We start from the raw sequence: 26,331 nt of genomic DNA, 5'->3' as shown, positions 1-26,331 counted from the left end.
CACCTGGGAGAAGAAACCTGAAAGCTCGAGCCCGGGCATCTGTGGCCCCAGAAAGGCCATCAACGTGTGTGCAGAGGGCGGAAAAAGTGGGGAGTGCTTGAGCACTTGGGCTCGGGCTGCAGGAGGCCAGGAACAGGGGCCGAGACTGTCCTGGTGCACGGATGCCAAGAGGGAGCCTTGGCAAGGCACCCCTGGGAGGTAGGGCAGCACAGGCCAGGATACCTGGGGCTGGCGTTGGATGGGGCAGACTCTGTGCCTAGTAGGCAGTGCCCTGAATGTGTCCCCCTGCCCATGGAGGAGCCCTGAGACCCACAGCCTGCCCCCTGGGGCGGCAGACCTGGTGATGGTCCCTTATTCAGAGATGGCGGCATATTCAAGGTCCCTGGGAGAATGGCTAGGGCCTGTTTCATTTTTTTTTTTTTTTTTTTGTCTTTTTGCTATTTCTTGGGCCGCTCCCGCGGCATATGGAGGTTCCCAGGCTAGGGGTCTAATCGGAGCTGTAGCCACTGGCCTACACCAGAGCCACAGCAACGCAGGATCCGAGCCGCGTCTGCAACCTACACCACAGCTCACGGCAATGCCGGATCGTTAACCTACTGAGCAAGGGCAGGGACCGAACCCGCAACCTCATGGTTCCTAGTCGGATTCGTTAACCACTGCGCCACGACGGGAACTCCTCATTTGTTTTTTAAGGGCCGCACCTGCAGCATATGGAGGTTCCCAGGCTAGGGGTCCAATTGGATCGGCCGCCGCCTGCCTACACCACAGCCGCAGCAACGTGCGATCCAAGCCGCATCTGTGATCTACACACCACAGCTCACGCCAACGCCAGATCCTTCATCCACCGAGTGAGGCCAGGGATCGTATCGGGTTCGTTACGCTGAGCCATGGCAGGAACACCTTCATTGGTTTGTTTTCCAGCTCCACTGACGGCCACACAGAAATTCCCGGGCCAAAGACTGAATCCACAACACAGGAGGGATCCTTAACCAGGGAAGTCACGCTTGTCTGGTCCTCCCACCCTGCCCTTTACCTCCTTCAGCCCCGGCTGTGGCCCGGCCTTCCCCCGGGGCCACCATCTCTTCCCCTGGGGCACAGGACAAGCACATTAGCATTCGGTTCTGCTCTGGGGGCATGAACGACCCCTTGCCTTGCATGGTCTGAACCCTCGGGGCAGAGAGGAGCCAAGTGCCAGGGTGGCAAGTGGGCCCACGCGTCCCGCCCCCCTGTGGTCGACCCTCTTGCCACAAAGCTCAAGCCACCCTCAGGAGAATGGAAGCAGTTTTATTCTTCTTGGCGAGGGAAGGGCACTAGCGAGTGGGTGTGCACAAGACCCCCGCCTCTCACCCCTCCCAGAACCAGAGAAGACAGGCAGGGCCACCAAATGGCTCCCTCTGCTCGCCTCTCTCCTTTGCCCAAGTGGAGGCAGGTGAGCGCAGCACAGGGCCGGGTTGGCTGCAGTGACGGGGTGGCCAGGGCTGGCCAGGGCTGACCAGGGCTGGGGTGGGAGGGCTGCTTGGGCGGCGGAGGGCAGGCGCGGGGGCGCTTCTCATCCTGGGAGCTGCTGGCTGGCCAGGGCACAGAGCTCAGGGCACCAGGACGCGGTAGGGGCTGCCCGGGATGTGCTCGTCGCCCCATTTGACCACCAGCGTGTACTCCCCCTTGTCCTTGAGCAGGTAGGAGACGCTGTAGAGCCTGCTGCCCACGTGCTTCACCAGGATCTCCTCGCAGGGCGTTCGGGGGCCATGCACGCCCACCAGCAGCATGTTGTTGCCTGGGGGTGGGGGGTGGGGGTGGGAGCCTCAGTTCTAGGCCCCAAGCCCCCTCCCTTCGGCTCTGACCCCGCTGTCGCCCTTCTCCTGTCCTGCAGCCCCCCCCCCCGCCCCCGCCAAAGAGCTGCCGGCACCCCACCCCCCGGGCTAGCAAAGGAAACTCCAGCTCCTTCAGGGCGCCGTCCTGAAGAAAGGCAGAGGAGGCCCAGATGGGAAGCGGCTCTAGGAGGGACAGCCTCATCCCCAAAGACACCCCCCCCCCCACTTCGCCCCGTCCTGCGGTCCCGGGCGCTGGCTCTCTCTCTGCTCCTACTTGTGGCCTCTGCGGAAGGCCGCGGCCTGGGCGCCCACCTGCTTTGCTGCAGTCTACCGTGAAGCTGCCCTTCTGGCCCACGTAGGCCTTGCTCAGCCCCAGGCCCTTGGCCAGCACCTTGCTGGCGTCGGCGGCACCTGGGCCCGGGGCCCCATGCTGGGGGGCACTGGCAGTCTTGGTCAGGGAGTCCACAAACACTGACGACGTCTCGTGGAGGCTGTGGTTGCTGACGAGACGGTGACCTGCAGGGCAGAGCAGGCAGGGCTAAGAGGTGGCTGGAGGGCCAGGCCTCGGGCGGGCTAGCAGGAGGCTCGTACAAGGCTCACCGGTGACTCTGGCCTTGAAGGGGCTGCCCCCAATGTGGTAGGGGCCACCATACTTGATGGAGATGAGGTAGCTGCCAGGTGCCATGGGGGTGTAGGTGACGCGGTAGCCCTCCGGGCACTCCTGGCAATCCATCTTCACCTTGGAGGGCCCGTCGATGGTGACCGACAGGGCACCGGCTCCCGCATTGCTCGTGTTCACAATAAACTCGGCGGGGCTCCCTGGGGGCACGGGAGGTTAGACAGAGCTGGCCTGGCCTGTTCCCTGCCCCCCGCCCCCAGCGTAGCCTTGTCACCTCCACACGCCTCCTGTTGTCACCGAGAGCTCGGAGGAGGGGCCCTAGCAGTTGTGTCCACACAGCAGAAGCTGCAGCCACTGACCCACCTGTGACGCCGCCTTCCAGGCCAGCTCCGTAAGCGGACACCAGGCCTGGGTCCCCTCCATGCCCAGGCTCCCCGACTCGGATCTTGAAGGGGCTTCCAGGGATGTGGGTGCCATTGAACTTGACATCAATCAGGTAGACGCCGTTCTCTCGTGGGATAAAGCGCACAGCGTACTTATCTGAGGAACAGAGGAGGGCTCCGTGGGCCTGAGAGCCCTCCTCCTGAACTGAGCAAGCGGCACCTGTGGAGAGCTTCCCTTGCCCACCCCTTTTCAGGGGACCGTGCTGGGCACCCCCACCCCCACCCCCGCCACAGTGCAGACCTCCTGAAGCCTGACGGGTGAAGTGTCAGGTGCCCAAGCTACTGCCAGGACGCTCGCTTGGTAAAGCAGAACACCTGCCATGACGCCTCCCTAGGAAGATGAGTCCCCCACATCCCCCCATGTTAACTGGGGCCCAGAGACAGGCAGGAACTCGCTCGGAGTCATGTGGCCGGGAAGGGGCAGGACTGGGCTGTTGTCACCAGTGGAACTGGGCCGAGCAGCCCCCACAGCTAGGCTTCGTTCGGGTCCCTAGCTGCATGGCTGGTGCGCCAGGTCCCCAGGGACTTGGGGACACAAGTGCGGGAAGCGCTGCCTGGCCGAAGGGGCAGCTGCGCTCTGGCTCGGCTGCCTCCGGTCTGTGCCTTTCCTTCGCACTCTCGGCTTGCTTCCAGCCAGCGGGACAGGCCGGGGGGAGGCCCACGGCTCCCAGCGGGGCCAGGGCAGATGGCTGGGTGGCTGGGCAGGGACAGGGCCTCACCTTGGTCGATCTCTGTGACATAGCACTCCTCCAGGGCTCCCGAGGGGCTGTGCACCTTGGCATCGATCGCCCCCTTAGCCCCATTCAGGCTGACTGCAAAAGAGGCTGGCTGGTTGACCTTTAGCCCTGACTCCTGGAAGCATAGCAGACGTGGTTAGGGGGGCCGGGGCCGGGGCGGGGGCCAGGGCAGGCAGGGCCCCAGAAGCAGGAGGCCCACGGGGTTGCACTTACCCATCTGGCGTCCAACTTGGTTTAAAGAGGGAGAGCCACTGATCCTTGAGGGGCAGCACGCTCCAAGCACACGCTCCCGCTCCCGCTCCCAGACCCAAGCTCTACAGGCACACGCTGGGGGGGGGGTGCGTGGCGGCAGCAGGGGGGGCTGCCCCATGGGCAGCGCTCAACCCTGGCAGGCTGTCCCTCTTTAAACCTCAGCCCTGGTGCTCAAGGGGCACAGGCTTCTGTTCAAAGCCTTTAGACCTGAGACACGAGAAAAACTCCACGCGGCGGTCAGGGGTACTTCCTGCCGACCCCGAGCGTGGGCTGCACCCGGCCAGAGCAGAAGCCCGGTGCCCTGAGCCGGGCGGGGCGGGTCCCTCCACACAGGGCCGAGGCCTGCTCTGTGCGGTGGCTCTGGTCTGGCCGGGCCCAGGAGCCCCAGACGGGCGGTTTCTCTCAGTGCCTCACCTGAAGACTAGAAACAGTAAGGCGGCGGGCGTCACCAGACGGAGAGGCCACGGGCACCACAAAAGGGCTGTCAGGGATGTGCTCCTCGTTGAACTTGACGGAGACCTCGTAGTCACCTGGGCAGGGAAGGAGCCAGGTCGGCCATGGCAGTCGAGCCCGCCGCCTCCCACGAACAGCCCGAGGGGCCCTGGGACCTCAAGCTGGAGGGTGGGAGCCGGGCAGGGCTGCGTCTGCGTGGAACCGGATCAACAGCCACAGCCCAGCCTGGCCGCCCCCGCCCCCGCCCCTCAGTACCTGGCTCCTGGACCACATAGGCCACGCCGCAGGAGCCGTCCTTGCGGTCCTCGAAGGAGATCTCGGCCTTGCTGGGGCCCTCAACAGCAATGGCCAGGCCCCCGGCGCCAGCTTCCCTGGTCCAGATGCTGAACTCAGCTGTGGGAAAGTAGCGCGCCCTCATGGACGGCTGGCCGCCCCTCACCCCCGCCGCCGGCCCCCTCCAAGCAGGGCTGAGATGAGCTTGGCTGCTTCCCCCCGCACCCCCAGGAGGAGCATGAGCCCCGCAGGAAGGAGGCAGGCCTACCTGGCACTCCAGCTTCAGCCCTCTCCAGGCCAGGGCCCCCGGCGCGGACCTTGTGGGCGCCCCCTTCCCCCAGGGGCCCCACGGTGAACTGGAAAGGGCTCCCAGGCACGTGCTGGCCCTTGTACTTGACGCTGACCGTGTGCATGCCCATCTCAGCGGGCACGAAGCGGATGCAGTAGGTATGGTTCTCCCCTTCCACGATCTCAGCCTCGTGGCTCTTGCCTGATGGGCTGGTCACCTGGGCTGTCATGTCCTGGATGCTAATTTCTGTAGGTGGGGGACAGCCTGGTGAGCAGGAGAGCCAGGCCCCAGCCCTTCGGGGTCCCCTAGGGCTGGCACCCAGGGGCTCCCTGGGACCCCTCCCTGGCTCCCTATAGCTCCTACCAGGGATCTTCAGGCTGAGGTCGCAATGACTGCCGACATTAGCCACCGAAGGAGCCCGTTGCCTGCGTGTGATGCTCTCTTTCACCCGGCCCTCACCGGTCACTTTCACGGAGAACGGGCTGCCTGCAGGGAGAAAGCACGACCCACATCCCGCACAGGCGACACTCGGCAGCTGGACCCCGGGGAGCGACAAGGACGGAGGGGTGCCCCGCCCTGGGGAAGGTGTGTGGGCGCCACCCTCACCAGGCACGTGTTGGTCGGCGAACTTGATGTTGATGATGTAGTTGCCCGGCTCCGTGGGGCAGTAGGTGACCCTGCACGTGCCATCCTCCAGGTCCTCTGTGTTGATGTCCACCTTGCTGGGACCCTCGATGGACAGGCTGAGCCCACCGTAGCCTGCGGGAGAGCCATCCCTGAGCCAGGGGGCCCAGGACAGGGGTCTCACTCACCCCAGCGCCTGGGCCACCACCACCTACCTGCATCACGGGTGTCAATGATAAACTCTGCAGGCTCAAAGGTGTGGCCTTCGTGGAGGCCCCGGCCCGAGACCCGCACGCGGCTGGCATCCCCGATCTCCGACTGGCTGATCACCACTGGGATGGGGCTGCTCGCCACATGCTGGCCATTCTTCTTCACATGCACCAGGTGCTCGCCTGTCTCCTTGGGCACGAACGAGATCCCTGGGCACGGACGGGGCGGGGGGAGGGGGCGTCAGCCAGGGAAAGGTGCGACCCTGCCCTCCAGCCTCCCTCCTTTCCAGAAGGCCTTTCTCCCCAGCTCCTTACCCACGTGGCCATTGCGCAGCCTCTTCAGCAGGCAGGGCTCCTCCCGGCCTGAGGGTGGCACCACCGTGGCTGTCAGCAGGCTGAGGTCCGTCTCGGAGATATTGATGGGGATGTCGGCGGCAGAGCCCACTTTCAGGTGGGACATGCGCATCGAGTCGTCACCTGGCGGCAGGGGACGGGCCTGTGTGTCCAGGCCCAGAGGGCGACCGCGCCCACCCTGCCTCCTGCCTCCTGCCTCCTTTTGGCACCGCTCCAGGTACCACCTACCTGTGACCCTGGCCGTGAAGGGGCTGCCTGGGATGTGCTGCTCGTTGTACTTGACCAGGATGCTGTAGTCGCCAGGCAGCACGGGCAGGTAGGAGACGCTGCACGTCCCATCTTGGTTGTCGGTGCAGCTGATTTCGGCTTTGGATGGCCCCTCGATGGCCAGGGACAAGCCTCCTGGAGAGAGGGGTGGGTGAGGGGGGAACCGTGCCCAGGGACAGCAGTGCGCCAACGAGGGGACGCTTGCACAGGCGAGCAGAGGCAGGCCGGGGGGAGGGAGGGGAGCCCGTCTGGGGAGCGTCTGCAGGGGCCCGCCCTCCACCAGACGCGGTATCCAGTGACAGCCGGGTGGGTCCAGACGAAAGCTGCCGCTCACCCTCTCCCGCATCCTTGGTGTTGACGGTGAAGACAGCAGGCTTGTTCACCACCCCGTGGCTGAGGCCGGGCCCGTAGGCCGTGACGTGGCCGCAGTTGACATAATCCACATAGAACTGCAGGGGGCTTCCTGAGGCGGGAAGAGGGCCATGGGGGATGGGGGGCCTCGTGCCGTCCCCAGGCCCCACCCCCGGCACCACGCCCCCTCGAGACAGAGACGCCGGGGCACGCACCTGGGATGTGCATATTGTCGTAGCGGATGTCCATCTCGTGCAGGCCGGCCTCACTGGGCGCGTAGCGCACGGTCACGGTGCCGTCCTTGTTGTCGGTGATGGCTGGCTGCGCCACCTTGCCCGAGGGCATCCGCACCTCCCCTGCGGGGCAGTGGGGCCCGGGTCAGGGCAGCCTGTCGGGACACCCTGGCCTCCGCAGGGGCTCCCGCCCCGCTTCCCGCCCCTGCTCACCAGTGATTTCGCCCTTCTTGATGGTGAAGGGGATGACAAGGTCGAAGGGCCTCAGGCTGGTCACATCCAGCCCGTTGACGCCCACCAAGGGTCTTTCTGGGGCCTGCGGTGGAGACAGAGGGCCTGCGTGAAGAAGCGCCCGAGTCCCCGGGGGGAGGACCCGGGGTACCCCCCTCACGGGTGAGCCAGGTGGCCGCCCCCCCAGGACCCCCGGGGGCCGGGCCATACCCAGGTCTGCTGGCCGCCCTGGGCGTAGGTGTACGGCGGGGCCAGCTGCTGCGGCCGCAGCGGGGGCTGCACCGAGGGCTGCTCTCCAGCCAGAGCCTGCGGAGCGACACACACAAGAGCTGGAGACGCTGTCCCGCCAGCTGAGTCCGCCCAGACCCCCGCCCCCCACCCCGGGCCGGGCCGGGCCCTCCTGACCGTCACTTGGAAGGGGCTGTTGGGCACGTGCTCGCCGCCGAAGCGCACGCAGATGACATATTTGCCCGGCTGGGGGGCCGTGTAGAAGATGTCGAAGGTGCCGTCCTCGTTCTCGACCACGTCCACGTCCACCTCAGAGCCGTCGGGTGTGCACACGGTGCAGGTCACCTTGCCTTTGCCTGCCGCCTTGGTGTCCACGGTGATCACCGTCTCCTCCCCTATCTGGATGGTCGGGCCGATGCCAGCACCTGGGGGGCAGGGTGGGGCCCCGAAGGGGAGCCGGCGCGTGAGCCTGGTGCCCGCGCTGCTCCTGTCCTCCGGCACCCCGCCCGGGCCTCCTATCGCCACCACCAAGCACAGCCAGGCCTCCCGCCCCCGACCCCCCCAAGCTAGGATGGCGAGTGATTTCTCAGGAGGCAGGAAAGGTCCCCTCGAGGCACCTCAAGCCAGGGAGTCCCGTCCTGGGGGCACCCCCACACGGGAAAGGCCCAACGGGTGGCGCCTGGGCGTCTGCGAGGAAGGAGGGGCCCGGGAGCCCACGAGGCTGCTGCGGCCATCGGGGCACAGGCATGGGCCGCCGCCTCCCCAGACACCTCGGCCTCGGCCGGCGCCGTGGACCACGCTGCCCGACGCCAGCCTCTGGCTGGGCCCACGCCGCCTTCGCCCCTGCGGCCCGGCCCCAGCCCCCAGTGCTGTGTGCAGACGCGGTGAGGCAGAGTCCTGCTGCAGCGTGGGGGGAACGTGACACTCGCCTCCCGCCCCCCTGGCCTGAGGCGAGACTGGAGTTTCCTGACAACTGAGAAGGCTCGCTCAACCGGAGGCTTGCAGAGAGGGCCGGCCGGGCCTGGCCCGGCGCAGGCAGGCAGCTGGGAGCGGGAAGCAGGTAGGCAGCGGGGTTAGCACCCAGGCAGCACAGCGCAGCAGGCAGGGGCGGCACCAGGGGAGGGGGACAGGAGGCCCCAGCCAGAGCTGCGGCTGCTAGGTGGCGGGAGCAGAGCAGCTGAGCAGCCTCCAGGGCCCCAGAGTGCCCGAGGAAGGTGGGGGGAGGGGACAGTGACGTTATGATCTGGGCTCAGCCGTGGAGGCTCGGGGGTGGGGGGCTGTGGGCTGTGAGGCCTGGCAGCGAGAGTGCTTTCCGTAGCCCGGGCCCTGCCAGGGAAGCAGCTGGGAGCACCCAACCAGGTTAAGCGCTGAGTTCAAGGGGGCCCCCAGCCAGCCTGCCTGCCACTGAGCTCCCCCATGCGCCCAGGGCTCCTGCTTGGCCAGGTCCCCTGCTGCCGCCCTGCCCTGGGAGGCCTCACCTCCCACACAGCCGCACCTGCGCCCCGCCCCCCGGCTTGGAACCTGGACTCACCATCTAGCTAGTGGCTGGGGCCCCGACTCCCCGCTTCCCCTGCCCAGCACCCAGCCCCTCAGCAGATCTGAGCTGCTACAGCCTCGAGGTACGCCCCCCAATTTGACCCCCCCCCAAGCCCAAGCCACCCCTCCGACTGGCCCAAAAGTGACTTCAGCTCCCCAACCGGGCTCTCTGCCTCCGCTCTGCACACATTGGCGGGTCAGGGGCTGACCACGCCCTCAGCCCAGTCTCGACCCTGCCCACGCCCCCGCCCGAGGCCCACACGCCTGTCATCTCAGCTTCTGAGGCCTGCTGGTGTACCAAGTCATCGCACCCCTGCCCTGGAGCCCCAGCCCCCCCTCGAACTTTCTTCCTGGCTGCCTCAGCCACACGCCAGGCTGAGGGCCTAGAGAGGCTCCCTGTAGCGGGTGCCTCTCATCAGTGTCCCTGCCCGGGGCCGGCCTGCCCTCCCATGCAGGAGAACCTCCATGCCTGGTTGGGGACCATCTGAATAACGTCACTGCTGGGGGGACGGGGTGGGGGAGGGAAGGAGAGGAGGCGGGGAGAGCGGGCGGGCCACCGAGTGCACTTTGGGGCTCTGAGGCTGGGCCGGGCCCCGCCATGCTGGCTGCCCAAGCAGTCCACGCTGGTGCTACGGCACTACCAGCCAGCCCCACCCACTCATGCAATCCGCACCGCCCCGGCCCGGGACGCAGAGGCCCCTGGGAGGTGGGGAGGGGGGGGTCTGTGGATCCGGCCAGGGCCGGGGACTCCCCGCTGCTTGGGGGAGACCCCATGCAAGAGCCCTTGACGCGGAAGGAGGGAGTGCAAAGCAAAGGGCCTGCTGCCCGCCCCCAGGACTTCCCGGGGTGCCGAGATCCCCAGACCCCAGAGCCCCCCGTGGGGTGCCTCTCAGGATGCACCTCACCCCAAAGCTCTCAGCTGCAACCCGACTGCTCAGACGGGGAAACGGAGGCCCAGAGAGGGGGAGGGCCGGAGCGCCCACACGCAGCTCCGGAGGCCTCCCTGGGCCCTCGCCCTCCAGTCCCCCCCCTCTGTCCCTGCCAAGAGCTGCAGCTGGAACTGTCCTGGGAATTAGCACGGAAGAGGAAAAGAAGCTGCCCTCTGGGCAGGAGGGGCATTGGGAGTGGCCCCAGCAAGCAGCTTACCTAGCCCGTGACCTCCGATTGACACTGAGGTGAGAGGGCAGAGAGCAAGGAGAAAGGTCAGGTGAGTCACTCAGGGGGGCGGCCCCCACTCCCACACGCCGCCCCAAGCAGCGGGCCCTTGCACACAGGCACACCCAAGCCCCGTGCTGAGCGCCGCGGCCGCCGGCGGGCTGGCTCACCTGTGACGGTGCACTTGCTGGCGTCCCCAGTGGGCACGGCCCGGACGCGGTACGGGGAGAAGGGGATCTCGTCACCACCATACTTGATGAGGATGGTGTAGCGGCCCGTCACGTCCGGCACGTAGGCCACCGTGTACGTGCCGTCGTGGTTGTCCTGGATGTGCGTCTTCTTGGGCTTGCCCTCGGGGTCCTGCGTGGCAGAGCACGGGGTGGGGGGGTGTTGGCCCAGGGACCAAGCATCCAGCGCCACTGCTGCAGGGACAGCCTCCGAGCCGGTCAACCACCACAGCCCCAGACGGCTGCCTGCATCCAGCACTGTCCTCTGCCTCCCCGTGGGCAAGGCCCCCGGAGGAGACCCAGTGCCCCCCAAACCCCGTTTGAGAACAGGCAGCGCCAAGGAGCTCAGCGCCCATCCTGCCGTTGTCTCCACGAGCGCCTCGCAGCTCCCACCCGCTGGCCCAGGGCCTGGCCCAGCCGTGGGAGGCGCGCCCCGCAAGGTGTCGCTCGGGGTCCCGGCCTCCACCTGGCCTGAGACCATGTTGCAGGTGGGCCAGGTGAGACACGACGGGCTTTGGCACCGAGCTCGGCTGGAAGCAAGCACGCGCGGGCGTGGGGCAGCCTGCGCCTGTCGCCGCCACCCTAGGGGCAGGGGACCTGCTCTTGCCGGCACAGCTCCGGAGGTAGAAGAGACCCGAACCGGCCGATCTGCCCCCGGCTGCGGGCCCCACACCGCACGCCGGTGGCTCCAGCCCGGGCCCTTCGCCGCCCGCGGGGCCAGCTCACCGTGATCTGGACAGCCAGCAGGCCCTCGCCCGCGTCCTTTGCATCGATGGTGAACTCCACAGGCAGGCTGGCGGGCACGCCGGTGGTGTTGAGCCCGGGGCCGCTGGCCTTTACCTTGCTGGCGTCATGCGTGGGCAGCACCTTGACCTTGAAGGGGCTGTCGGGCAGGGTGCGGTGAGTGGTCTGGAAGGCTCTTGCCCCCGCCCCCCGGGCGGAGGGCCCCAGCTCTTACCTTCGGGGCACCTCTTCCTCCCCATATAACACCGAGATGCTGTAGGGCCCCTCGCGGCTGGGCACATAGTTGACGGTCTGGGTGCCATCGGCATTGTCCACCACGTCCACTGGCTCCACCAGGCCTGGGCACAGGCCCAGAGACAGCGCCTCAGCCAGTGCCCCAGGCCCTCAGTCCCAGCACACCAGAAAGCCGAGTCCGGGCCTCGCACCCAGCCCCTAGCCCCGGCCTAGAGCTTGCCTTGCCTTCCCCGCTGGTCCCCAGGGACGGCCCTGAGCCCCCCGGGGACACCAGGCACGAATCTGGATGCCATCTTGGACCCTCGGCCTCTGTCCCTCCCTCCTGCCACTCCCGCTCCGTGGCCAGGGGCTGCCTGTTCTACCCCGTTTTGGTCCCCTGCCCCTGGGCCCTGGCTCTGGCGTCACCTGAGGCTCCCCTCTCCATCACCGGCCCAGGCCCGCGCCCTCCTGACCTGACCCCTATTCCCAGGCGCGGGGAGGCTCACCTTTGGGCCCCTGCACTTTGACCTGCAGGGGGGCCACGCCAGCCTTGCTCGTGTCCACCTGGAAGGACTGAGGGAGGTTGGCGCGGACCATGCCAGGGCTCAGGCCCGGCCCCGAGCACTTGACCTTGGACGCATCTGTCACATCATGCACAGGGACCTTGAAAGGACTGCCTGGCGGGGGGGCAAGAGGGGTGGCAGCAGCCGTGTGAGACAGAGCGCAGGGCGAGCAGGTGGTGCCCGCCCAGGCCCAGCCGACCCGCGTCCTCACCTGGGACTTGGTGGCCGCCATAGGTGACGTTGAGACTGTAGGTGCCGGCCTCGTAGGGGATGTACTCGACCGAGCAGCTGCCGTCCTTATTGTCCATGCAGGACATCTTGGCCTCCGAGGGGCCCTCCACGGCCAGGCCCAGGCCCCCCGTGCCAGCTCCCCTGTCCAAGCAGACAGCTCGTCACAACCTGGGGGGCCAGGGCCGCCCCAGCCCCTGCCCTCCGGGGCTCTCGCTCACCTGGTCTCCACGGTGAACTTGTTGGGCTTGTTGGTGGTGCCGCTCTGCAGGCCCGGCCCGTGCACGCGCACTCGGGTCGGGTCACAGCCCTCCGTCACGGGTACCTGGAAGGGGCTGCTGGGCACGGGGCTGCCGTCGTAGGTCACGTCCACGGAGTGCAGCCCTGCGGGAGGGCAGAGGCGGTGTCAGGAAGAGCCCGGGCTCCCCGGCCCCCGGGCCACCCCGCTCGCACGCACGCACGCACGCACCCTCCTCGTAGGGCGTGTACTCCACTTTGTAGGTGCCGTCGCCGCGGTCCTGCACGTAGGTCTCGGTCAGGTTGCCAGAGGGGTTGGCCACGCGGGCCTTGACGTGCGGCCCTCCGGTCTGCGTCAGGGCCCGGGCATCCACGCTGAACTCCGTGGTGGCTTCTCGGAAGACGCCTGCAAGGGAGGTGTGGAGAGGAGGCGTGGGCTCCAGCGCCCTGGCCGCCCCCATGCCCAGGTCCCGCCGTGCGCCTCTCACCTTGGCCCTCGACCCCGGGCCCATAGCACTGGACGCCCGAGGTGTCCACCGCGGGCTCCACCTGCAGCTTGCTGGGGAAGTTGGGCACAGGTTGGCCACCGTACTTGATGGTGACCGTGTAGGCCCCGGGGCAAAGCGGGATGTAGGTGATGGTGTGCGTGCCGTCGCCGTGATCCTGGATGTGCACCTCGGCGGGCAGCCCCGCCTCGGAGCGGATCTCGATGGTCAGCTCGGCGCTGCCTGCGCTCGAGCAGTCCACGTGGAACTGGCCTGCCTCGCCGGCCGTGGCCCTCTCCAGCCCGGGGCCTGAGCACTTGACCTTGGATGCATCAAAGCAGGGAACCACGTGGGCCTTGAACGGGGAGCCGGGGATGTGAGTGTCAGCGAAGAGGATGTTGATGTTGTAGTCCCCGGGCTCGGTGGGCACGTAGGACACAGAGCACGTGCCGTCCCCGTTGTCCAGGCACTCGAGCTGGGCCTCGCAGGGGCCCTCGACCGTCAGGCCCAGGCCGCCCACGCCGGCACCCTTGGTGTCGATGGTGAAGCGGGCAGGGGAGCCTGCGCTGCCCCCTTGCAGCCCTGGCCCGAAGGCCTTCACCTGCAGGCGGAGGGGCAGGTCAGGCGCCGAAGCCACGCTACCTCCCTGGCCCCAGCCCCGGCCCGGAAGCCCTCAGCCCGACCTGCCATCTGCCGCCGCTGCGGGCCTCCCTCCCCCAGCAGACAGGGCGCAAAGATGAGAAAGGGTGAGGGCGAGTCTGGAGAAGGGGGGCCGCCCCACACCCCAGTTACCTTGCTCGGCTTGGTGGGGGGCACGGCTTCCAGGGGAAAGGGGCTGCCGGGCACAGGCACGCCGTCATAGGTCACCTCGACCTCGTAGGGCCCCTCCTCGCGGGGCACAAAGCGCACCACGCTGTTGTCAGCCCCCAGGCCCGGCTCCACCTTGCAGGGCACCACAGCCCCTGAAGGGCCCACAATCTTGGACACCACTTTGCCCTGGCCGCCTGCACCCTTCGACTTGACCGTGAACTCCTGGTCTTTGCCAACATCCACCTCTGTGGAGATGAGGAAAGGAAGGCGAGAACTGTGACAGCGGCCCAGGCAGCCCTGCGGCACTCTCGGGGACGGTGACGAGGCCCCGGCCAGCTACTTACTCTCTCCCAGGCCGGACACCTTGATCTTGCTCAGGTCCAGGCTTGGAGACACCCCCACTGAAAAGGGGCTCTTGGGGATAGGGTCCCCGCCATAAGTGACATTGATGCCCACTGGGCCCTGGGAGGAGTACAGAAGGGCAGGGTCACGGGTCATGACCTTGGTGTCCCTGGCCCGCTGCTTCCCACCTTGGGCATGGCGTTGGGGGTAGGGGTGGTGGATGCTCCACTGCCCCCTGCGGTTCTGGGGCCACTCTCTCCCCTGGGGGAAACGCGAGTGGGTGGGAAGCCCCCACGCGCGGGGGCCAGGCAGCTACCTGCTGCAAAGGCGTGTACTTGACGGTGTAAGTGTTGTCGTGGTGGTCGATGACATCCACGTCGCGCACCGCGTCCCCCTTCGCCGGCCCCGAAAACTGGACATCCAGTTTGCCTTTGCCGGCAGCTTTGGCGTTGACCGTGAAGTGGGTGGGTTTGCCGAGCTCGACACCTGATGAGACACGGCGATGCTGTAGGGTCACGTGGCCCCATGCCCTCCCCCGACCCCCACAGGGGACCTGTGCTCACCCGTGCGACTGAGGCCAGGGCCCTCGGCCTTCACTTTGCTGGCATCGTGGGAGGGCTCCACCTTGACCCGGATGGGGCTGGTGGGCGTGGCCTGCAGAGGGCGGGAAGAGAAGGGCTGAGAAGAGAGCAGCAGCCAATACCCAGCAGCGTGAGGGGCCGGGAGCAGTAGCACCCACCTGGTCAGCAAAGAGGACCATGATGGTGTAGCTGCCAGCACCCCGCGGCGTGTACTTGACTGTGAAGGTGTCATTGTCGTTGCGGATGATGTCGAAGTCGATGTCAGCCTCGGTGGGGCCCACCACGCCAGGGGCACACTTGATGCCGATGCTGACGTCACCTGTGGTGGCAGAAGGCATGGAGGCTGGGACCCCATGCGGACGCCTCGCCGCCTCGCCCGCCTACTCTCGAGGCAGCGACTTACCCTGGCCGGCCTCTGTGCAGTCCACAGTGAAGTATGTGGGCTCGTGAGCCTTGAGCCCCGTCTTGGCCACGCCCGGGCCGTACACCTTGACCTTGTTTGGATGGCTGCCAGCTCCCACGTTCACCTGCGGGGCACAGGGGCGAGTGCGGGGCGTGACCGGCCTGGAGGAGAGGCGGGGCGGGGGGGGGGTCGGCCCACCGGGAAGTCCTCTGGCGGTTCCTCAAACAATGAACCACAAAGTGACCGGACGGCGCTGCGATTCCACGCCTAGGCCGGTATCTGTCCACCCAGGGAGATGAGATCTCTGCACTGGAATGTTCAGAGCGGCAGTGTACGCGACAGCCGAAAGGTACAAAAACCCCCAAAGGTCCATCAACAGACGACTGGATAAATAACGGAACGTCCAGCTGTGAAACGGCGGGGAGCACTGGCCCGGGCCGCGGTGTGGACAAGCCGTGATAAAACGCACTGCTGGGTGAAAGTGGCCAGACCCCAAAGACCACAGGGCGGACGAGTCCACCTCCAGTTCATGTCCACAAGAGGTCAGCCCGCCGGGCCGCAGAGCAGAGCGGGGGCTGCCGAGGGCTGCGGGCAGGGCCCCTGAGGGGAGAGGAGCTCCTCTGGGGGCTGGTGCAAACGTCCCAAGCTTTGCTCGCTCGGTTGTGCTGATGACTGCACAGCTCTGACCTGACTCAACCCCCTCCAACTGCACACACGAAAGGGTGAGCTGCGTGCTGTTCGAGTTTTAGCAGCTAGAGCTGTGGAAAAACGAATCTGGCGCCCCAGGGAAGGGGGCTAAAGGCCTGTCAGGCCTGCGGGGGGGCAGGCTCACCCGGAAGGGGCTGTTGGGGATGCTGACGCCTCCCCAGGACACCATGGCCGTGTGCTTCACTGGCTTCCGGGGCACGTAGGAGCAGCTGTAAGTGCCGTTGCCGTTGTCCTTGACCGAGGCCTCCACGGGGCAGCCCTCATTGTCCTGCAAAGTGGGCCGGAGCAGGGGGCCTCCTGGTCAGTGCCTGGGTCCAGGCCCCTGCCCGCCTGGGCCCCCTCCGCGGGTGGGCGGGCCCCCCACCTGGACTTGGACCCTGAGAGGAGCCTTCCCGCCGTGCTTGGCGTCCACCGTGAACTCGGCGGGCTTGTTGACGGCCACGCCCGTCTTCTCCAAGCCGGGCCCGCGTGCCTTCACCTGACAAGAGACCACGCAAGGCTCAGGGGCCAGGTGTCAATGCCAGAGACGGCGCGGCAGGAGCCCTACCAGCCATCAGGGGCACCAGCCTAGCCTCCCGGCCGGCGGCACACACCCCCTACCCTGTCGGGATGGAAGTCGGGGGGCGCCTCGCGGATGTCGGCCATGAAGGGGCTGAGGCGGATGTCCTCGCTGTTGCACAGCACGTGCACCGCGTACTCGCCGGCCTCCTGCGGCCAGTAGCGCACGTCGCAGGAGCCGTCGCCCTTGTCGTCACACTCGATCTTGGCCTGCGACGGGCCCTCCACCGAGAAGCCTGCCGACAGCCGCCAGCTCCGTCAGCACCCTGGAGCCTCGGCGGGGCGGCCCTCGCCACGCTCTGCCCCCAGCTGCCAACTCACCCAGGGTGCCGACATCGTCCCCGATGGCCTCCACCACGAAGTCGGCCGACTTGCCAACGACGCCACCCTCCAGCCCGGGGCCCCAGGCCCGCACCTTCTGATTGCCACACTCGGTGCCCACCTTCACCTCAAAGGGGCTGCAAGGAGAGAGCCACGCAGGGGAGTGCCCAGCGCCCACGGCGAGCCCGGCAGGGGGGAGGGGCGCCCGGCCCAGGCCTCACCTGCGCCCGATGTTCTGGCCACCCCACGTGATGGTGACGGTGTAGGTGCCGGGGACCGTGGGGTAATACTCGAAGCCGTAGACGCCATCCCCCAGGTCCTTCTGTTTCACGCGCTCTTCGCCCTCTGCCAGGGACAAGGGAGGGCCTCAGGCTGCCGCCCAGCCGCCGCCCGAGGCCGGCAGCACCCACCCCGGCTGCAGGCCAACTTACTGGGACCCTTCACGACGACCTTCAGCTCCCCGCTGCCCGCGCCTTTCGTGTACACCTTGAAGTCGGCAACCTCTTTCACGCGCACACCTTTGGGTTGCAGGCCCCGGCCGACGGCACGGCAGGCGCCTGGGTTACAGGCTGTGAACGGAGGGCTGGCTGAGCTCCTGGGAGCTGGGGCCTGGCCAACCCTCCCCTGCCTCCCGCGGGGCCGGGCCAGGCCGTCGGGCCGCACAGGAGGGCGAGGGATGTGTGAGGAAGATCCGGAAGGGACCGTGACCCTGGGACCTGCGGTCCAGGCTGGACGTGGCAGGCCTCCTCCCACCTGCTCCGTCCGCCCCCGCCCCCGGCCCCCACCCGGCCCGCCCCTCCCAGCACCCAGAGCAAGACAGATCCAAGTACCGTGGACCCTGTGGGCAGAGCAGAGAGCAGCGGGTTTCTAGACAGCTGGAGCGAGCTCTTCCGAAGGTGAAAGCGTGGAGAGAGAGAGACGGAGAGGCGAGAGAAGGAGGAGGAGGCCCCCGCAGGGGAAGAAAGAGCTTCCCCAGACAGCGGAGGCACAGACAGCCCCAGGGGACGGGGCGGGGGCCGCCTCCCCTCCCGCGGCTGCAGGGCCGCAGCCGTGCCCCACGGAGGCTGCCGGGGCTGGCCTACCTTGGCCAACAGCGACAGTGTAGGGGCTGCGCGGGATGGGCACGCCGGCGAAGGTGACGTGCACCGTGTGCACGCCCTCCATGGTGGGCTGGTAGCTGCAGCGGTACGTGCTGTCGCCCCGGGCCTCCAGCTGAGGCTCCACGGTACCCTTCTGTCCCGCAGGGTCCTGGATCACGACCTCCACTTCGCCCGAGCCGGCTCCTGCCACGAGGCACCGTCTCAGCTCCCAGAGCCCCCAGGCTGCTCCCAGGCCCTGGCAGCCCTTCCCCCAGGGCTGCCGGCCTTGGCACCCCACCCCCCTCACCTGCTGTGAAAATCTCGAAGTAGGTGGTCTTGTTGGCGATGTTGCCGCTGGGCTCCAGGCCGGGGCCCTGGGCCGTCACTTTGCTGGCGTCGCCCTGGGACTTGTCCACATACACCTCGAAGGGGCTCTTGGCGATGTGCTGGCCGGCGAAGAGCACGGTGACCTGTTCCCAGGAGGGGCGGGCTGTGAGGGCAGGGTCGGGGCCCTCCAGCGACTGCCCTCGCCACCAGCCTCCCCTCCGGCCGAGGGCTCACCTTGTGAGTCCCCGTCACCTCGGGGACATACCAGACAGAGAAGGTGCGGTTCTTGTCGTTATTGGCGGTCACCTTCGCCTAGGGTGGGAAGGAGCCCATGAGCCTCTGGTCAGAGTGGCCCCTCCCGGTGGAGGCGCGGCAGCCACCGCCCTGCTTGGCGGCAGTCCTACCTCCTCCTGGTGCCCGGCTGGGTCCTCCACGTACACCAGCACCTCTCCCTGGCCGGCGCTTCTGGTCTCCACAGTGAACTCAGCCCGCTTCTTCACCATGTTGCCCGTCGGCTCGATGCCTGCCCGGGGCCAGGGAGGAAGGGGCTGCCGGTTAGGGCCGCTGCCCCCCACCAGCCTGCCCAAGCCCGCCGGGCGGGCGCCCACGGAACCGGGCACAGAGCCTGGCCTTCAGCCCCCGCCACACGCCTGCCGTGGGGCAGGCCTGGGCCTGTTTTCTAGAATGCTCCCTTGAGTTTGCCTGGGCCTGTGCTCCTGCCTCCTGGAACACGCTCCGCCGCAGGCGGATGGGCCATGGGGAATGTCCCAGCCGGTGGCCGGTTCCCACCGGTCCTGACCCCCTCCCGTCTGACCCATGGGGGCGTGTGACACACTAGCCGCCGCGAGACCTCGAGAGAGAGGACCGCCCCCCCGGGGAGGTCTTTGAGCAGGAGCACCCCGGCGGGCCCCCTCACCTGGCCCGTAGGCTCGGGCCTTCTTCGGATTTAGCTTGGGCCGCAGGGGAGCCCCTGGTTTCAGCTTGGCCTTGGGGAACTGCGACAGGTAGGTCATCACGGAGTGCTCGTCCACGTTGGGGTCCACGATCTCCTCAGGGGTGATCACCTGTCACGAGTGGAAGAAGAAGCCGTTTGGCCTGCGAGTCCCAGGATCCAGGGACGCAGCACCTCAGCCCCAGGCGGCCCACGGTACCTGAGGGATGCCCAGCCAGTCGTCGGCCTGCTGCATGGCTTCCCGCGCGTTGTTCACCGGCTTGCTGGCATCCCAAGAGTCCCAGTCGGGACACAGGCCTGCGGTGTGAGGAAGGCCGTGAGTCCGCGGGCACGCGGGACCTCCCTGCGCACCAACCCCGCCTCCCCCCCCCCCCCGCCCCGCCCCGCCCCGCAGGCAGCCCCCTAGCCCCCGCGCACCTGGAGCACAGCTGTCGACAAGGGCGCCCAGGGCCCTGCCGCTCTGCCAGTCCCGGCTGAAGTTGGTGATGGGCAGCTGCGGCAGCTTGTTCTGGATCCAGCCCAGGAGCCTCTGCTTGGGGGTCTGTTTCTTGGCCTCCTCGTCCTCCTCCTCATCCCACATGGGCATGGAGATGGAGTAGTGCAGGATCAGCGTCCAGATGAGGCCCAGGATCAGCTTGAGGTTCCCGTCCACGATGGCCTTGCTGTCTGCATGGGGAGGGAGCGGCAGAGCTGGGCAGGCCGGCCGACGGGCGCACACGGACATGGCCACGTGGGCTGGGGGGCAGCACACCCGCAGGCCCAGCAGCCCGGGCAGGAGGGGGAGTCTCTGGGTGGTGTGGGGGGGCAGAGCCTCTCTGCGCAGGTTCCTTTGAAGGGAACACATCCTTGTGTCCACATAGTGACAATGCGGCACAATGAGTGGGTGCTGCCAGAAGCCCCGGGGCTCTGGGGAGCCAGAGGAAGGACAGGGGACAATGCTGGGCTGCAGACAGGGCCAGGGGAGGCCTGGGGAGGCTCCCCCTCCTCAAAGGCAGCTCTGGACAGCGCGCGGGTTGCGTACTTCGCAGCTGCCCAAGCGGGGGCCCACTGTCCACCTCCCGGGGTCGCCAGGGGAGGCGCAGGAGGAGCAGCTGGGCCCCAGGACCTCGAGGCCAGAGCCCTGAGCTGGCCCAGAGGAAGAGGAAGGCAGGTGGGTGGGCAGTTGGGAAACAGAACTGCTACCCCAGGGTGGGCGGGTGGGTGGCGTGAGGCTGGGGAAGTGGAGGCGTTGGGCAAGGCCCCTTTGGGTGGAGGGTGTGAGCCCCACCCCACCCCCACTTCCTTCGCGCCCTCCCCTCCTCCACAGCGGGGAGGCCAGCGGGAGTTGGGCAGCAGGCCTGGTGCAGGGGAGGGGCTGGGAGCCCCAAGGAGCCAGTGGTTGGGCTGCATGGCCCTGACTCACTGGGGCCCTGCAGGGGTGGCCTGCCAGCCAGGAATGACGGGCAGGACACATTCCAGGGGCCCCCTCACCCAGCCCAGGGGGGTGGGCGGAGCCAGTGAGCCTAGGCTGGGCGCTCAGGGCCCAGCTTGGGAGCCCGGGTGGCAGAGGTCATGGGTGGGGTCCCTGAGTCTCGCTGCCTCAGCAGAGCCTGCTCAGCCGCTGCCCGCCCTCCTCGCCACCCCGCCACCTAACGGGTCACTGGGCTGCAGGCTGGTGGCCGCCAAGCTCACCACAGGGGAAGTGGTTAGGGCGGGCACCCTGCACCCCATCACCATGGCAACCCCTCCGGGCTCGGGCCCCACCCAAGGCGCTTCTGGGTCTCGGCCTCCTCAAGCGGCTGGGGGCAGGGGGGTGGGGCTCTGAGAACTGGAGAGGGCAACTCGTCTTTGGAACCCCTGCCGGCGTGTTCCACCTCCCCCAGCCATCGGAGAGAATAGTTGTCTAGTGAGTCAACTCCGGGTGGGGAGCAGGGGATGGACGCCACCAAAAGGGCCATCAATGGCAGGCCGCCTCCAAATCCAGGGAGCAGCACCTCGTGGACCAGCTCAACGCCACTCAAAGCAGAGTGGCCTCCCCGTTCCTGGGCCGGGGTTGGTCCTGGTCCTGCACCACTGCCTTGCACTGTCCCCAAAGGGCGGGCGGGCGGGAGGGTGGGAGGGGGTTCGGGCTGAGGGAACTGAAGGTTGAGAGGAGACCGAGGGCAGAGGAGCGAGTGGGCCTTTCCCCCCAGGCCCCCACCCCCAGAGTCCCGAGTCCAGCACAAGAGCCCTCGACCCACAACCACCCACGAGGGGACACACAAGGCCAAGCCCTGGAAGGTCCGGCTGGGCCCTCCCCCTGGTCCTTAGGAGGCTGCCTAGGCCCTCCCCATCCACCTCACAAAAGGAGCGAAGGACGGGGCTCAGGGTAGAGAGACGGACGGGTCGGATGGCCCCGCCCCATCCCACCCCCTTTCCCCAGCCCCCGGGGCCTGCCTGCCCCCTCCCTCCCCTAATCACTGCTGCTTTCCAACATTTTTTTGCCTTATATGGCAAAGCTCTGGGAACTAGGCCTGCTCCAGCCAGCTCACAAGAGGAGGAGAAGAAGGGAGGGGGGGAGGAGGAGACCCCCCCCAGACAACTGGGGTGTGGCCCGCCTCCCCACATCCGGTTGCCCCCCCACCCAAGGCTCAGAGATGACTCAGCTTGGCTAGACTGAGGTTGGGACTGGGGGGTGGGTCTCGGCCTGGACCTGCATTCCAGAGAAAGAGGTGGGGCCCTAGCGACCTGCCCTGAGTGCTAGGGGGCACCTGAGTGTCGGCCCCTCACTTTCTCAGGCTCAGCAAGGACCGCCCCAGGGCAATGGGGAAAGCTGGAGGGTCTCCTCCAATTCGGAGGAAAGCTTGTGCCCCTTCCCTCGCCCTTGCACATCTACCCCAAGTCACCAGTTCTGGTGCCTGTTCCCGAGGGGCTCCCCTCTCAAGTGCCTGGGAGGATGCAGTAGCCGGGTCAGTGGCAGCCTCGCCAGCCTCACGGACACGGGGCTGGCGGCGAGCCCAGCACATGCTGGACTACCTCACACCCAACTCCTGCCTTCTAGATGCAGAAGAGCAAGCTCTGCATAGAAGCAACGGTCTGGCCCCAGGTCGATAGTAACGGGATGCCCAACTAGACTACAGGCCAGCTCCCTGAACCGGCCAGCACCCAAACCCATCTCAGTTTTGCTAGCCGTGGTCCTCTCTGGCCTCCTAGTTCCTGAAAGGCGATCTAAACTTGGGCTTGGAGTCGTCTTCAGTGCGGGGCCCTAGACAATGGTAGTCCACAAACTCCAAATTCCCGCTTAGGGGAATCACAGGGCCCCCTGAAGGCAGAGGGCCCTCTCCAAACTGCTCTAGGGGGTGGAAAGCGCTGGCCTCTCCCTTGTTTGAGATGGGGCATTGGGCGCAGGGCCAGAGCCTGGCCGCTGCCCGCCCCCCCAGGCCGTCTCCCACCGAGGGTGCACTGGTGGGGGCGCGGCCTGTGGAGGATGTGAGCTCAGTCTGGGCGTGGGCCAGCCTCGGACCGGCGGGCGGGGGCGCGTAGCGGTCCACAAGCACCGCCGGCCTGCGAGCCTTTGTTCTCGAGGCCCGCACGGAGGTGGGCGGCCGCGGGGGCCCCTGGGGCAGTGCCCAGCTTTGGGGGGGGGTGTCTGCGAGAGGTCGGCCGGGGGGAGATGGGAGGACGCGCGGAGTTTCCCGCCCTCGCCCTCCCAGCGCCACGGGGCTGCCCATGCCCTCACCGATGGACACAAGCTTGATGCTCTCGCGGTCCAGGAACTCAAGCGCCACCGACACGTTCTCAAGCTGCATCTGGCGGAAGGTGGGCCTCTGATTGTGCTTGCGGTGCATCTTCTTCTGGCTGAGCACCTCGAGCAGCGCGATGAGCCGCAGCCCATCGCTCAGGTCCGTCTGCAGGTTGGCGATGCGCTTGCTCACGCACTTGAGGTGCTCGTTGCACCAACGCGTGAATGTGTTCTGCTGGATCTTCTTCCACGGCGCATCCTCCGCCAGGTCCTTCTCGGTGGCCGGCATCTCAGCGTCTCGCGTGTCGGCCCCGGTGCCCGGAGCCGCGCCCGCAGCGCTCTGGCCCGCCCGGGAGTGGGAGCTACTCATTTTGAGGCGCGAGGAGCCGAGGGGCGGTGCTGCAGCCTGGGCGAGGGGACGGCCCTTTAATTAAAGTCGCAGGCACTTCAGCGAGCGCAGGGTGAGGCAGAGAGCAGAGGTTGCGCCTGGAAGAGAGCGAGCCCTTTAAATGCGGGCGGGGGCGGGGCTAAGGGGCGGGAGCAACGTGGGGCGGGACCGAGGGTGGGGCTTCGGGCCGCACCCGCCCCGCCCCACCCCACCCGTTGGAATGCCCCCCTGAATCCCCCAGCCCCGGCGGTTTAGACTCGACCCCCCAGGCTCCGGAAGGGTCTTTGGGCCCGAAGCCGGCGAGGATGAGCCCAAGCCCTGTGATCTCCCGCCTACCCTGCGGGAAACTGCAGCGAGGGAAAGCTGAGCAGCCTCTGGCGCTGGACCACTTGGCCTCCAGCGGGCAAACCAAACAAGGGACTTTCCTTCCCCAAGGCCCCTGCGGGGGGTGGGGTGGCGCGCCCTCCCTGAGTCACGTGGGCTCCCCTCGGTCCCCCGCAGCCCCTCGCAGCCCCCTCCTCCCCCGAGCTCCGGCGCGTGGGGTTCTCTGGCCGCGCCCCAGCCCGCCGCCCAGGCAGCGGCAGCCGCAGCGGCGGGAAGGAGCCCGATCTTAAAGGCGAGCCTTCGGAGAGCGCGGGGCCGGGCCGGGCGCTGCTGCCAGCGCTTTGCGCGCGTGCGCCACGCCCGGGACACCCCGCAGCCGCCCCGCAGACCCCTTGCCCCAGCCCGCCTTCCCGCTCTGCGCGGCCCTGGCCTGCGCACCTGCGCCTGCCGGTCCCCACCGCCTCCCTCCCTCCCCGCTCCACCCGGGAGGAAATGGGGCACTGGGCCAGGAGGCCACCGGCACTCCAGGAGCCTGCGGCCTTGGAAGGGGCCCGGGCGTGCCAGTGGGCACTGGCAGAGGGCGCCGTGCGATGCGTGCACGCGTGCGGAGACGACGAGTGCCCGCCTGACCCGCCGGCCGCCCACCCGGGGCAGTCGGGGTTGCCTGTCCTGTCGGGATGGCGCCCTTCTGGACCCCGAGGGACCTGCTCAGGGGTTCCGAGAAGCCTTGGCAGGCTCTGAGCACCTGGGCTTCGTGGCCGTGTTAGTGCCGAGGGGGCCCCCAGGACAGGGGAGCCAGGGGACTGCAGGGGGCAAAGCACGGAAGGCTGCCAAGCCCTGCCCAGGAGCCAGGACTGTGTCTCCAGGCAATGGGGAGCTCTTTGCTCCAAATCAGTTTTCTGTAGATGCCTGGAGACTGTGGGAGGTTGCTGTGGGGAGACATAGATCGGCAAAAGCCCAGGGTCAAGAGGCCTGTCGGGGACATCCCTGCCACCCTCTTCAGTCAAGAGAAGCCAGCTTACTCATGGCTTCGTCTCCAGAGCAGACGTACTTCCTCCCCTCTGCAGGATGTTCCCTTCTTTACATCTTTTTTTCCGGAAAGGCATTTGTCTGTCCCTCCGGCTTGATTCTTAGATTGAGCCGCAGACTGGTAATAACTAAGTTATCTGCTAAAGACCAGTGGGAGAGGAGGCCCTGGGTCAGTCGGCGTGTCATGCCCAAATATGGTTGACTCTCGCACAGCCCTGGGCGTCTGCATCCAGCGGGGTGCAGTCCCAGCTGGCGTCCCCCCTGCCCTTCAGCCTGCTCGCTCAGGGGGCTGACTGTCACTGCGCTGGTTTTTCCTCACCAATGGTGGCGGTACGGGAGCCGGACGGCATTTTTCAGTCTGGGGCTTGCCTCTCTGACCACTTTTGGACACAACCTGCACAAAAGTCCACACCACGGTGTCTGGGAACTGAGATGGAAGTGGGAGGGAGGGCTCTAAGGGGACCTGTCCCTACCAGGCCCCATTCGAGAGGAGATGACATTTGTCCTGATCCTCCTGCCCTCCTGGAAAGCAAGTTCCCGAGGACAGAACTACATCAGGAATTGATTTTCACTCCATAAGTGCCATCCAATGGGGTCCTCCCCGTTAATTCCTTTGTCTTCAGAAAGCAGGGAAACTGAGTCAGAGGAACTGACCAGTAGCCAGCTCCAGCGGAAAGGGGGACGGGACCTGGGTACCCTGGCTTTTCCAGCACTAGGCTGTCCCTATTTGAGGGAGTTGGGTAGGGGGTACAGGGTTCTTGTTCCTAGGGGACAGAGTATCACCACCAGATGGCGCCCCATCCCAAAGCCCCCAGATCGGGCAGTCCTTGGAAACCAAAATCCAGCTCTTTCATATTTTCCCTTATTTGGAGTAGATTCTTGGATGTTAGACACACCCCGCCTCCCACCCCACTCCTGGCCCTCCGACCCCAGGCCAAAGCCTCCCACAGGGGCACTTGGGCTAGTGAAGAAAGCCAAGCAGTGGCAGCATCTGGGCTGCTCAGGCCCGTCCAGGTGTGGCAGGTGAGGGCCACACCTTGAACACACGCAGGAGGCTCTGCCAGCGGACTTCACCTACTCCTTCTGGACCCCGTGGCATGGGAATCTGGGGACGTTGCTGCTCCCATCCTGGCCGGTGGTGAACATTCAGCTCAGAGCCAACCTGGGACAGGGCCCGGCCTGGGAACCTGGCCGTTCGGAGGAGCCCCTGCTTCCCGTGCGGGCCACACCCCTGCCCGTCTGGAGGGGCACAGCAGCCCAGGAGCCATCCCCCCTGTCCCCAAGGCAGTTGGTGCCCCACAGACCAGTGTCAGCGAGGAACCCACTGTCGCCCTCCCAAGGGCCGCGCCGACTGCGACGTGGCCTTCCAGGTGGCCACTGACCCTCAGCCCACACAGTGTCCTGCCCTCGGGGCTCTTCCTTCCCAGACAGTCCCGCCGCGGCCAGCTCATGGGTACCCACGGGGGCCCATCGCCTGCCAAAGGCTCAGCCACCCTCTCTCGGGGACACCCGTGCCCTTGGGCTCCCACACCCCTGCGTAGACGCAGTCACCGCGCGGACTAGGGGAGGCAGCACCTGGCCCTGGCCCGGGTGTGCGCCGGCGCCCGCGTCCTTGGAGCTCTCCGCCCGCCTGCGCCACCCCTGCCCTCGCTCCGCGAGCAGCTCGGCGACCGTCGCGTTCGGTGCCCGCCGCCGGGGCCTCACCTGCTGTCCCTGCGGGCGGGCGGCGACCGCGGGGTGGCGCCTGGCCGGTCTTAGAGCCCGCGCTGGGCGCCCGGGGCTCCACTGGCGTCCGCTGCGCGCCGTGCGCGCCTCCACGCGAAGGGGCCGCCGCCGCCCGCCTTCTTGTTGGCCGCACCCCCGCCCGCGCCCGGCCCGGCCCGGCCCGGCCCGGCGAGAAAGCCTTAATTGGTAAAATCGCCCAGGAGCGGGGAGGGGGGCGCGGGGGCGCGCCATGAGCTCAAGCGCCCGGGCCGCTGGCGACGCCCCCCCACCCCCGATGAGCTCAGCGTCCCGCGAGGGGGGGCTCACCTCGAGAGCCCAAGGG

At 67.4% G+C, this 26,331-nt stretch overlaps 1 protein-coding gene across 16 annotated transcripts; it reads right to left on the bottom strand.

The window, feature by feature from the left end:
• On the bottom strand, window positions 1,265-26,331 carry FLNA (filamin A). 16 transcript variants are annotated; one of them, XM_021080733.1, is made up of 48 exons: window positions 25,989-26,158; window positions 22,541-23,029; window positions 19,261-19,509; window positions 19,043-19,140; window positions 18,808-18,955; window positions 18,296-18,414; window positions 18,126-18,203; window positions 17,872-18,034; window positions 17,568-17,768; window positions 16,917-17,054; window positions 16,707-16,830; window positions 16,486-16,622; window positions 16,207-16,400; window positions 15,971-16,084; window positions 15,731-15,874; window positions 14,899-15,022; window positions 14,654-14,814; window positions 14,478-14,568; window positions 14,231-14,400; window positions 13,917-14,034; window positions 13,555-13,817; window positions 12,766-13,363; window positions 12,510-12,683; window positions 12,262-12,424; window positions 12,024-12,184; window positions 11,756-11,926; window positions 11,251-11,374; window positions 11,019-11,175; window positions 10,236-10,425; window positions 10,057-10,080; window positions 7,552-7,799; window positions 7,357-7,452; window positions 7,129-7,231; window positions 6,898-7,038; window positions 6,666-6,794; window positions 6,293-6,466; window positions 6,026-6,187; window positions 5,717-5,920; window positions 5,484-5,636; window positions 5,241-5,363; window positions 4,857-5,123; window positions 4,571-4,708; window positions 4,277-4,392; window positions 3,593-3,725; window positions 2,794-2,970; window positions 2,412-2,630; window positions 2,124-2,327; window positions 1,265-1,774 (listed from the first exon to the last, which is right to left on the bottom strand). In XM_021080733.1, the coding sequence occupies exons 2-48, from the start codon at window positions 22,911-22,913 to the stop codon at window positions 1,587-1,589; spliced, it is 7,944 nt and encodes a 2,647-aa protein (XP_020936392.1). In that variant the 5' UTR covers window positions 22,914-23,029; window positions 25,989-26,158; the 3' UTR covers window positions 1,265-1,586. The 16 variants fall into 16 exon arrangements, with proteins under 16 accessions (XP_020936392.1, XP_020936396.1, XP_020936393.1 ...); XM_021080737.1 differs by lacking the exon at window positions 10,057-10,080 and adding an exon at window positions 24,278-24,424 and having other exon boundaries at window positions 25,989-26,098; XM_021080734.1 differs by lacking the exon at window positions 25,989-26,158 and adding an exon at window positions 24,278-24,402.

The sequence above is a fragment of the Sus scrofa genome, chromosome X, assembly GCF_000003025.6.
Source record: "Sus scrofa isolate TJ Tabasco breed Duroc chromosome X, Sscrofa11.1, whole genome shotgun sequence".
Classification (NCBI taxonomy): Eukaryota; Metazoa; Chordata; class Mammalia; order Artiodactyla; family Suidae; genus Sus; species Sus scrofa.
Note: the sequence above shows the minus strand (reverse complement) of the source record. Positions and strands in the feature narration are given on the sequence as shown.

Coding starts and splice junctions, on each gene's coding strand:
- FLNA (XM_021080723.1), bottom strand. CDS start 22,913: ATGAGTAGCTCCCACTCCCGGGCGGGCCAGAGCGCTGCGGGCGCGGCT. Junction 18,035..18,125: donor AGGTGACGGGGACTCACAAG/GTGAGCCCTCGG, acceptor TCCTGGGAACAG/GTCACCGTGCTCTTCGCCGG. Junction 6,795..6,897: donor CGACAATATGCACATCCCAG/GTGCGTGCCCCG, acceptor TTCCCGCCTCAG/GAAGCCCCCTGCAGTTCTAT.